Source organism: Pleurodeles waltl, chromosome 6 (assembly GCF_031143425.1).
Source record: "Pleurodeles waltl isolate 20211129_DDA chromosome 6, aPleWal1.hap1.20221129, whole genome shotgun sequence".
Classification (NCBI taxonomy): Eukaryota; Metazoa; Chordata; class Amphibia; order Caudata; family Salamandridae; genus Pleurodeles; species Pleurodeles waltl.
This window is the reverse complement of record NC_090445.1, coordinates 170,656,262-170,668,735: the sequence shown is the minus strand read 5'-3', so window position 1 is coordinate 170,668,735 and position 12,474 is coordinate 170,656,262. Positions and strand designations below refer to the sequence as shown.

The 12,474-nt window shown below is 43.2% G+C and overlaps 1 protein-coding gene across 1 annotated transcript; it reads left to right on the top strand.

Moving 5' to 3' along the window:
• The first annotated feature begins 972 nt into the window (after positions 1–972).
• Positions 973–11,682, top strand: LOC138299477 (glucose-6-phosphatase catalytic subunit 1-like). Its single transcript, XM_069237745.1, has 5 exons — positions 973–1,292; positions 5,464–5,573; positions 8,172–8,277; positions 9,631–9,746; positions 10,177–11,682. Exons 1-5 carry the CDS (start codon positions 1,063–1,065, stop codon positions 10,686–10,688), a joined length of 1,074 nt encoding a protein of 357 aa, XP_069093846.1. The 5' UTR covers positions 973–1,062; the 3' UTR covers positions 10,689–11,682.
• Positions 11,683–12,474: the final 792 nt, after the last annotated feature.

The following is a 12,474-nucleotide window of genomic DNA, read 5'->3' as shown; positions in this document are numbered from 1 at the left end:
TTAAATAATGGTGCTAAGCAAGCATAGCACCATTATTTAAGGCCCCCTTCCCACCATGCTTGATTTAGCGCTAAGGTCATATCGGCATTTTTTGCACGGGAATGCCTACCTTGCATCTCATTGATGCATGGTAGTTTCTGGCAAGCAAAAAATTACTTTAACTCCAAAACTTTGGAGCTAGATGGGTCTAGCACCAAAGTATAAATATGTAGTTAGGGTTCGCCAATTTGTGTAAAAAAATGACTCAAATTTGGCGCAAACAGAGTATAAATCTGGGCCTAGGTGTTTTTGTGACAAGCCACTTGCTGATGATGCAAATTTTCGGGATGTTTAGGCAGAGAAACAAACTGCAGAATGGAAGAGTCGGAAATGATACATTTGCCAGCAATGTTCTGAGTAGATGACAAATGGACAACCTCACGAAGTTCACATTGGCGGTGGAAAAGTTCTCCCCCAAAAACATTTTCCGCATGATTTTCCTTTTCTAAGGTTTTTTTTTTACATAGGGTTGTGCTCAAATCCACTGTTTTTCAGAACTTCGGTACCGTTTAAAAACTTAACGAGGATTACAGATCTTTGAAAAATACCTCAAACTTTTCAGTGAAACTCATCTATATACCTGTGCACAGACTTCCTTTCTTCAACACTCAGTGATCGATAATGTGCATTGGGAGGCTAAAGCCTGTTTACGGCAGCTGCTTTTACAGGTTGTTTCAGAATCAATAAAAATGCCCTTCACGTGAAACCTGAGCGCACAGGGGGTTAGTGTCCCACAGGTGCAGTGTGTGGCTGAGCAGGGTGTTTTTTTCACACAAGGTCGTCTTCGTACGTGTGAGTCACCTACGTCGATGTTCCAGTGCTTGGCTGTTTTGTCCATTCTGTGGAAAGTGTTTTTGGGTCCAAAGATCGTTGGCCGTGACATCACTGAGCAGCAAACAAGAGGTCAGGATGGTATAAAAGGAGCAGCAGAGCAGAGCAGGAGCAGAGCAGAGTGAGCGGAGACAGATAGAGAGGCGTTGACTGAGCTCACAGCAGGTCCACAAACTTTGTAATAGAACCAACATGGCGACCAGCATGGACCTCCTCCACGACTCCGGGGCCCAGATGGTGCAGTACCTCCAGGTGAACTACAAGAGCTCCCAGGACTGGTTCATGTTCGTCTCCTTCGCCGCTGACCTCCGCAACACCTTCTTCGTCTTCTTCCCCATCTGGTTCCACCTGTGCGAGGCGGTGGGCATCAAGCTCATCTGGGTGGCCGTGATCGGAGACTGGCTCAACCTCGTCTTCAAATGGTGAGTACTGTGTCCGCAGGATCACTCAATTGTTAATTCATCACAATTCAGGGCTGGTACAAGAATGTTTGATGCATGGACGATGTGATATTTTCGCCCTTTTTGCCTCCTTGCCAGGATTGCTCTGCCACCTCCAGCTGGGTTGTTTCCCTCATTTCTTGATATGGCTGGCCCTTCCCAACTCTAATTAGGAACAGAATTCTATTGACAATATTTCATTCATGAAAGGTTCAATATTTATTTTATTATGGAGGTTATAAATACCTCAGCCAGATTCAGAGAACATTTGTTGGTATATAAGTTGAAATATCAACCACAGAAACATCTCGGCCAAAATACCAAAGACCAGGATATTGAGTAGGTTCGTGCATCTAGGTAAGTAGAGATTTACTCATCTTAACTCCATTTCTACCTACCTTGATGCATATATTGTCAAGGTATACAGATGTGGAGTTAAGTAAAGTAAACCTAAAACTACTATACATGCTTGCCTTGCTGATATTTTGGTCTTCGCTATTTTGCTGTATCATTTTTTGCTTACAAATTGCGCATTTTGTCTGTTTTCACGGCTCATACAACATGGTCCATGAAAGAAAAAGATTATCATAGACCCCATGTTATTGCGAGAGTTGGGTATTGACTCTAGCCCATTCTTACTTCCAGCGAAAGGGCATTTTCACTTTTCTTCTACAGCTTCAAGGTTCCTACAAGATGAGTAGCTTAACTGGGTACATTTAGCCAGACTGTATCAGTTATTTGGTTCATGCTGTTTCAACTCAGTGCCAGAGAAGAGACATTTTCACTTTTCTTCTACAAACGCAAGGTTGCAAGCGCAAAATGTTCCTACAGCGGGAGCAGCTTAAGTGGGTACATTTACCCAGACTGCATCAGTTCTTTCTGTTTTAATTCAATGCACCAAGCTATATGAGCCGAACTTCCTGGGGTACTACAAGAACCAGCATTCGTTGCAACAGAAGGATAACTTATTAGAGTGATGCATCCCATCCTGTAGTCAGGAGGATGGGGAGGAAATGAGTGGCGCCTTAAACCACCGATTGTACCATCTGAATACTGCTTAATTTAAGTTTGATGGTCTTTTTAGAACTTTGTCGAACTGTAGTCTAGATTTGTTGAGTAGGGATCCTCAGAATTTCTTGTTCTGAGCCCTGTTCAGAAGCCTGTGGCATTGGACAAATATTTTGTCCTCTGTATCACCTGTAATCAGTGAGTAAATGCACCTGTATATGGCACCATCCAGACATGCTCGTCGCGAGCTATTATATGCTTTGTGCAACCAGTGCTTCGTAATCAAGCCCTGGGCCATTCCACCAAGGGAATTTTCTGGACAGATCTAATTTCTTTGTGCTCTGCTCTTTTCCTTAAGTGGTTTACTCCTGGGGGTGTTATAGACATTTGGAACTAGGTATGATGAACATGCTCCTGCTCTGGAGGTGAGGCTTCCTGGCGGCCAGGTATCCTCTTCTTTATTCACTTGGTGACGCGTCAGTCACAGTTTTTTTTACCCCAAACAAATGTCCAAGGCTGTCAACAAAAGCAAGTTTTGGTAGTCTTCAAAGTTTAGGTGAACCAAGGAGAACACAAAATATTGAAAAAAGGGAATTTCTTGTCAATTTTGTTTACACTGTAGTGTATAGGCTGAGGTGTTACCGGACCACCACATACGGGGTACAGTGGTCTGTTTTACTCCAGGTAGTCCCAACAGACACAAATAGGGAATAACAGATACAAAGAACACTACTGAAGGCTCCACCCAGACCGCCCTAGTTAGAAGGCCAGCTGAGTGACGTAAGCAGTCAGCCGCCTCTAGAGGGCGCTCTACTTTTATTGCTGTCGATCTGAAGAGGGGCGTTAAGGAGAAAAACATACCTTTTAACGTACACAAATTTCCCACAACTAATAATGTACAGGTTACTTAAATGCAAACAGCAACGGGTTGAATTGTATATTATACCTGCAGGATAGATAATTACTTTTGCACTCTCGCTAAGAAATTATTTTACGACCACCTTTGAAAGAGAGGAAGTAAAATACTCCCATTTTCAAACCCTTGTGTGACTCCAGAGGTATTACAGGATTTCAATAGAGCTTTACAACTGCTTAAAAATGACATTAGTGGGTGATTCGTTTTTAGTGGTTTCTATAGCTTTGCCGAATAGGCTACAGGTGTTTTTCTGTAATGTAAATGGATCTGAAACACAGGCAACTGCAGGTAATCGAATAATGTTGTTACGTGACAAGTAACAACTGCAATGGTAAAAATGACCACATTTTGATGGTGGGTGATGGGTCTATGATTCTTTAACAGATCGCCATCTGATTGAATGATAAATCTGAGGTATAAGTAGCAAATTCTCTATAAATCAATTTCATAAGAAGCAAATTAGATTTTTTCTATTCTGAGGCATTTGCAGATCTGTGTTAGAGTCAAGTTCAGCCCTTGATTCAGAATGTTGCAGGACAAAATTGTTTGCTCCATCAAAATACAGGTTATTGCTTACAACATTTTTAAAACAAGTGACATCAATAAAATTGATACCCGAAATCCTTTGAAGTGAAACAGAAAATAGCTCACTTTTGAAATACAGCAATTGAAAGACACATTTTTATTGTTTCAAAATACAAGTAAATTATATCACCTCGTGTGTCTTTATTAAAAGTTGATGAAGACAATGCAACATACACCTAGCTCTACAAATTAGAAACAGTACAGAGAAAAAAGTGACTCATTTATGTGCTTCATTTAGGTCTTAGTGTAATGCAAGCAAAAGCCCAACATAGTAATGTGAAAGTTTTTTGTACTACGTCCTGTTGACCTGCATTTTATGCTCTCATCACAATCCTTAAGTTGTTAGTAAGTGAAAAGTGGGAAACATTTGAAAATAGTCCACAGCTTCCATTCACCATCTACAGGGATGAACGTTGGGACCCCCCAAAAATTACTTTCATTGTGCACAAATGTGAATTGTGGAGGGTATTTTGAGCACATACTACACTACTATAAAGTAGTATCCGAAGTCTAGCTGCAGCCGACCCCTCGTGCATTAAGAGGAGGCTGCAAAACGGCCACTTTATTTGAGTCCAGAAGCTGGCACAAGTCGCTGTATAGACTTAATCTGTATATTACATTGCATTTTCCTCACGGCTTCTTCAGATTATTTATTTTACAAGTGGTCCATCTCATAGTTTCCCTAAACTGGACATGAGCTGTGCATGGGCGTCAATTCACCCACATGCCAGGGGTAGCGGAAGTGACATCACACGCCCTTTGACCTCCACTTTCACTCAGACACATTTTCACACATGCGCACAGATTCACACTTACACAAACGCTCTGTCACTTAAACACACTCTCACCCGCAACCGCGCAACACAACATACATTTAAAAGAATTTTTACTTGCCTCAGCTGCCATGGAAGGGGTTATTGACGTTTTGATTACACCAATAGTGAATAATATTTTATTATTCACTATTGGTGTAATAAAAAAGTGACAGAAAACAAGGGGAGCGGAGTCCCAACTGGCGTCCATAAGGACGAGATGCCACTGTGTTCCTTGTATTGAATTTGCCACCTCTGAAGAGAGGGGTCGCAAAGGCAGTGCCAAGGGTAGCAAAGGGCAAGCCAGAGGTCGCAGCTGCGACCCCTGGCGACTCCTAAATGACGTCCATGGAGATGTGCCTATGTAAATACATCAAACCTCTCTCCAATGCAAACAGCTGGAACAGCGGCACTGCCCTCCTTCCAGCTGTGTCTTTGTTGTTGTGCCTGGCATGAACAGACATCTTCTGTGAAAAGGTTGTTTCCTTTCAGTACTGCAGTCCCAGCATTTTGCACACAGCCCTGCACATATGCAAGAACATACGAGTGCAGAAATCACTGCTTGCTTGGACCAGTGATCACATGTATCGTGTCCACTGTAGGTCATAGCTATAACAGTCGCACTGCATCACTGTCTCATGCAAACAGCTTCTATGTAATGAGAGCTGCAGGAAGTCAGTGGGCGTTCTAGGGTGGAGCAAGAACAGAAATCACTGCATGGGAATCTCAACCTATTGAGTTACTTTATGCGATAATCCTGTGTCAGTGACAGCTACAACTATTGTTTGACTTTACCCTCTGTCAGCCATTAACCTCTCAATTTGTATTGCAGGATCCTATTTGGGCAGAGACCATACTGGTGGGTCCATGACACTGATTATTACAACAACACGTCAGCGCCTGTCATCGAGCAGTACCCGGTCACTTGTGAAACCGGTCCAGGTGAGCACCCAAGTTCTTATGAAAAAAATGTGGTTTGCATGTGGTCTCCAATCTCTTTTTAGGTAATCACTGATCTGTAGAGAAAAGGAACCAGGCTTTCGGAAAAAATGTTAGGGCTGGACTGGACTACTTTTTGTAACAAGAGAGCCCCATTTGTTCATAGATTTTGATTGTTTTTCACACCGACACTCGTGGTCACATATATTATTTAGTTATCACCCATTGTAATTGAATACATATGTTGCAACTACTTCATCAGTTATCTCCTCCTGAAAAGTCAACTAAACATGGTCAAACACTTGCACATTTTCATTTGCACTTGAGTCAGAGATTACCTATTTGTTACCCGACACACATCCTAAAGTGTGGGATTTCAATAAATTAATTTGGCCACTTAGGGAAACAATGATAGTGGCCATAGTACAATTTGTAACCACCACTAGTGCCCCAATGTCACTTGTATTGAGTATCAGAAATATAGATTCCTCCAGCCCCTTTCAGACAGCAAAGTAACTTATTAACACCGTGGTCATGAGTGTGCTTGACTACTATAAGTTCCTGCTAGCAGGCTTCTCACAGTACCCAAAGTCTCCTAACAATCAACTTTCCTCAACTCAAACTGGGTAGACACACACTCACCCACCGCTCCCCATCTGGCTTGTTGACTGCCTATAAAAACTCCTTACTTCCGTATTCCACAAGAATGTCCCTCAATAACTCGCCTAACATCTCACACCCTCTCCACCTCTTAACCCGGCCAAACACCAGTTTCCACAATTTTCCAGTCAAACAATGTGCTCTTTCTGATCCAAATCCTTCAGCCCAGACTGGGCCTTTCGCTGGCATGCAGTCTCTGGTAATGAGTGTGTAGTACTCCACTCGCAGATATTGTGAGATCGCACAACATCAACATCATCTCTTACGCTGAGGAATGGTAGCTCGTCCTCACACTCTCAACAGACCCCACCAAGATGAAGACCAACTTCCACAACTGTGTGAAGAACGTTTCTGACTGGGTGAAGGACAACTGGCTGAAGCTCAACACAGACAAAACAGAGGTTCTGAATTTCGGCAGACTCAGCCCTCTGGAACAACTTCTGGTGGCCTTCAGACCACAGACCCATCCCCACACTGAAAGAGCATGCCTGCAACCTCAACATTATTCACAACAGCTATCTTTCCATGAAACGCCAGGTCTTTGACATTTCCGCAGCCTGCGTCCACATTCCTTGCGTGCTCCACGAGACCTTCAAGTGGCTCCCCATCAGCACAAGGAAGACACAAATGCATGCCCTCATCACCAGCTGACTGGACTATGGCAACGCACTCTATGCAGGCACCACCACCGAAGTCATGCAGAGACTCCAGACGATCCAGGACGCAGCTGCCTGACTGATCCTCAACCTGCCCAAGAGAACCCTCAACATCCAGCACCTGAAGAACCTCCATTGGCTCCCGATCCAGAAAAGATGCCTTTTCAGGCTCATGACCCATGCCTACAAAGCCCTCTGTAACCAAGGACCCACCTACCTGAACCTCCGCCTTCGCCTTCACCAACCGACCAGGAACCTCCGCTCGACACACATCGCCGTCACAAAGATACCATGTATATGATGCTGCCGCATTGGAGGATGCTCCTTCTCCCACCTCGTCACCAAAGCCTGGAATGCGCTCCACCTCCACACCGCACCCTTGCTGACCCGCTTCAGAAAGGGACTGCAAACCTGGCTTTTCAAATAAATATCTGCAGTAAGCACCTGGATACCCACTCGGGTGGCTGCGCTATACAAATAATACCTGATTTATACTCTTCACCTTCCTGAGTTTTAGATTGCCCTCGGGGCTCAACTGCTCTCTCTTAAGTGTCATTACAGTTGAGTTGGTCGTTGGTCTGTGAAGCGTTATGGTTAAAAATGTAAATACGCCTACTAAGTACCCAAATTCTGTCAGATGAGTTGGAGATGTGTTTCATAGTGTTGTTACGTCACTCGGGAATTGATGCAAAAAGATGTAATTTTACCACTCTGACCTGATTAATTGTACACCTCGAGAGTGTGCTCCCCGTTGTGGGTATCCTCTCAATAAATGGTGCATAGTCATTCCGAAATCTATGCGCAATTACTGGGTGATGGGTACAATTAAGGTATAGTTTGATAAATAGGACTGGGCTCGTTGAGGCACTGAAAACTAAACTCCAGTTCGATTTTTAGGTTAGCCTTAGTAAAAATTGTCAAAATTGTGGTAAATTTACATATAGTGAGTTTCAGGGATGATTGTTAGCATATCTACTGGTGACTCTAAAGACTGCACTAGATTTTGCTAATCCGTGGCTGGATAAACATTGTCCAATTGATAAATCAAGGTAGAACCTGGAACAACTAGTAGGGGCAGCAGGAGAAAAGGAGTGTTTACTCAAACTAAGGTCATCAGCTCAGCTTCTCATTGTGCCCAGAAATTAATGGGTGTACTTTAGTTTAGCTCCTGTGTGACCTATGTTTTATATGCATAATTCTAAGAGTTCAGTGGTCCTGGTTCATAATGAACACATCAGCATCCAATGACCTGATATTTATAGCACGTCATGTTTCATTTCCACAGGAAGTCCTTCTGGTCATGCGATGGGAGCTGCTGGAGTTTACTACGTGATGGTGACATCTCTTCTCTCCATCGTGCTGAAGAAGAACCCACCCACGTTAAAGAACTGGTGAGTGATGAAGCGCAAGCTAGGGGGCTTGCGAAACATTTAAAGGGACTAATTTGCGACTGCGGAGTTAATTAGAGTGACCAAGAGCAGCTAAGGAGACATCACACTGACGATGTCCAAGTCTTGTCTATACTTCCTCCCATCTGATCAAACAATTTTACAACGGAAATTGTCTTTATGCTTTCTCAAATTCAGGCACCAATCACTTGCTTTGGGGCCGTTTTAACCGAGTGCCGTTCAACACTTCGAGTAACATAAGCCAATCATTGATTATATTTTCCTCAATCATTAGCAGCGTTCTTTCCATCCTGTTTAGGCAGACTGCCTCTCGAGTACTTTATTGGTCGATGGAATGTCTGTTTTCTGGATTGAACAAGAGAACACCTACTGTTTTCAGTGTTGTCCCACCCATTACAAGTGGAGACATTGCCTTGTAGATCAGTACACGGCCAAAAGAGTGGGTAAGTTCTTGAATAGAGACAGAAAGAGAAAGGGAGACCAATTTTTGTCGGACAGATAGCGTCATTCGGTCTGACACTAGCAAAGACCTTTTGATGTTACTAGAATTATATATATAAAATACTAACCTTTGGGGGCTTTCAGTCAGTCTTCCTAATCCATTAGTCTATCCCTCAGTCACTCACATTTTTCTTCCTCCCACTACAGCGTATAGCAAGTGGCAGTGGGTGAGCCCACTTCAGGTAATTGCTAACTTTACTGTGAATGACGACATTCTGCCCTTTTACAAGAAGTAGTATAAACACAAAAGCAGTTCCTTTCAGTGCCAGGGACTACTGTGACAAGGTGTGTGTTTTGAAACAAGTTTGCCGGTGCTTGTTTTTTATTACGATTTTAATTTGGCCCTTTTTAACTACTGTCAGGTTGGTTTTTCTCCTTTGCCCGAGGTAAAAACAACTCCTATAATACTGCCAAACACGTTGCTTGTGCTTGGGCAATAATACGTCATTTTCTTACAGAGCTAAACAATTCATATATTTGTGTGTAAAGAATTTTAGAGGAAAGCATGGATTCCCGCATAGATTCCTCAATCTGAGGGTGAAAACCCAGACACACATGGAGTTACACTACAGGGGTTGTGAAATACTGTGGTATCTGTTTTCCCTGGACAAATTCCATGGGCAAATTGAAAGACATCTGTAATGCGGTTCTCAAAAGCTGCTGGCAAACATGGACATGAGGGGCTTCCCCCGCTGGCTTTGCAAACCTTAGTGCAAGTATGCCCCATTGTTACCCCAACTAACCATGTGCTAGTTTATATTCTTTTTGTAAAGTTTTGATTATTACATTGCTTAGTTCCCTTTAACTTAATACGTTGCTCTTCTTGTGTTCCAGGTGCCTCCGCGGTGCTGTCTGGACAGGGTTCTGGGTGGTTCAGATCTGTGTTTGTTTGTCCAGGATATTCCTCGCAGCTCACTTTCCGCATCAAGTCATCACCGGGGTCATTTCAGGTTAGTTGTATGAATGTTCCTCTTCTGCCTTACCTTTGTATACTGGGGTACCAATTATATACGTGAGCAAGAGCATGCATTGGTGTGAACGATCTCACATGGAATAGCAAACATTGCTCCAAACAGCCGTTAGAGGCCATAAAAATAATCAGGTTTACATGTGTTTGTAAGTTGGGGCAGTTGTAGCCAGGCACCAAGTAAAAGGGATCCATCATATTCTAGTGCAAACTATTTGGAGTAACTGATTGTGTTACTCAGTATTTGTTTATGGAGTCTGATTTGTATGATCCTTGGACTTCATTCTGGTCTATGTGTTAATATTAATTTTGCTTTTGGTTATGTTGCACAAGTGCCCTTCTTTGAGTCTCATCTTTTTTCTGATATTGTTAAAAATATTTATATAATTTGTTGTTTTCTTTTGTGTTTATAGGGATGGCCGTTGCTGAAGCTTTCCATCACATCCCTTCCATCTACAAGGCAAACTTGAAAAAATACCTCTCCACCACCCTGTTCCTCTTTGCCTTCGCTCTGGGATTCTACCTCATTCTAAAAGCCCTGGGCATAGACCTTCTCTGGACCCTGGAGAAAGCCAAGCGCTGGTGCTGCAAACCCGAGTGGATCCACATCGACACCACCCCCTTCGCCGGCCTACTCAGGAACCTGGGGATCTTCTGTGGCCTGGGGCTGGCTCTCAACTCTCGCATGTACCAGGAGAGCTGCCAGGGGAAACAAGGCACGCAGGTCACTTTTCGTCTATGCTGCATCATATCCTCCCTCATTGTCCTCCACCTCTTTGACACTTTCAAGCCACCAACGAAGGTGGAGCTGCTTTTCTACGTGTTGTCGTTTTGTAAGAGTGCAGCAGTGCCTCTTGTTGTCGTTGGGATCATCCCTTACTGTGTGTCACAGGCTCTGAGCCACCAGGACAAGAAGATTTTATAGGAGGATGTCTAAATGTCCACTGTATAAAGACAATGCATATCACTTCCGCCGAGATTTAACACTCTGGGCCACACCGGTACTGGAAGGAAATCCTCGCCTTTGTGCCTAAGTGCAGCGTGTGTTGCAGGTCATTGAGAATGTCTGGTCTCATGTGGTGTCCAGCACTGGGTCCATTGGGTCCATTTTCAGACAGTGCCAGAGAGAGCTGGGATCATAGACATACTAGACATCACAAGAAGATGAATTTTCAAAAGGCACTGAAGTTTGAAAATGTGCTGAAGATTCAGAATCAAGGTTGGGCAAGATTGACAAATTCAGCCAGAAGACATTGATATAAACATAAATTCATCTTCATAAAGCTGACACCAGCCATACAATATACAGACTTCTGAGGTGGTGAACATCCAGCGACCTCTGTGAGGAGGGAGAGAAACATTATAACGTTCTGCTAATTAGGAAGTGCTTCCTAAAGAATCAGATCTCCACTTCCTACTACACGGAGGCGTGTTCATATTGAGCTGAGCGCAGAATCCCAGAATGCCATCTACAATGGAAGATTGGAAATAAAGGGATATCCAATGAGTACACGAACAAATCTGTCAACAAGGTCTAAACCACGAGTTAAATCTTAGCTTCAGGGTTTGTTGGTGAGGTGGTCCAATATTACCCCATACATGGGCACCTGCTGGACTAAATGGGATGCTGTTCAAGTCAGAGCTACTTGACATATCCCCACCGGTGGAACTCGCCAACTGTTTGGAGACTTGAGGGGGAACTTGCTTCCTTGATAGCAAATTTCTCAATAGGATTATGGATTGGGTTCATTTTATTCTGTATTTTAAAAATATTTAGAAAATATTTATTTTGCCTCACAAAGCATGTGGGCTGCGAACATTGGGTATCTGTGAAGCCACAATGGATAATGGATAAAAAGTGCTGTATTTACAGCATTTGTCAAGGCATGTTATTTTTTCTAATAAAAACCTGAAAATCATAGCATCTCTCTTATTGTAAAATATAAAAGGTGTGGTCCCTCCATTCGTTAGTTACTCAATTCTCATCATGCAAGTTAGCTCTGGTGGCCAAATGTCAGTATTGAGACACAGTTGTGTGAATCTGATTCGCAGTAATCGCCATTATGAGATTGGTTGAGAGGTAAGAAGTGCTGTGGACATGGTTCATCACGACTCCGCTTATGTTGTGCTGCTCACTCTCTTGCAATACATATCCTTTTTTTTTCTTCTCAAAATGTATTTTGTGGTTTGCCACTGATGTGACGACTCCCTACATTTATCGCACAGGCTCAGAGGTCATTAGTTCATGTGTTGCAATTCCATTAAAATTAACAAAATAAAATAGATCCATAGGGAGGGGTTCAAGAGTGTAGCTAGAGAAAATGAGCAAAAGATTGCAGATGGAGGCGAGAGAGAGCTGGATGAAGATTCCCAGGACACGAGCACAGAAAAAGTGGCAAACAATGTTGTGTAGTGGAATCAGACATAAGGACCGGAAGGAGTCATTTATGGTCATTAGTGGCAGCATTTGTGACCTTTATTGGCTTCTAAGATGTTCCTATGCCTGTCTCCAATACCACTGAGAGTGATAGATTTATGATGCACTGTTTTCTGAGTATACCATATGGAGGTGGTGCAGGCCCTCTGTGAAAGGACCTCTTCCATAGAGGAGAGAATGTGACAAGACGCCAGGGCTCACGCTGTGCATGACTGTCATAGTGCAGTGTCCCTGCAAGGCACTCCGGAGTGGAGCTGGTAATTGTCATGGGATA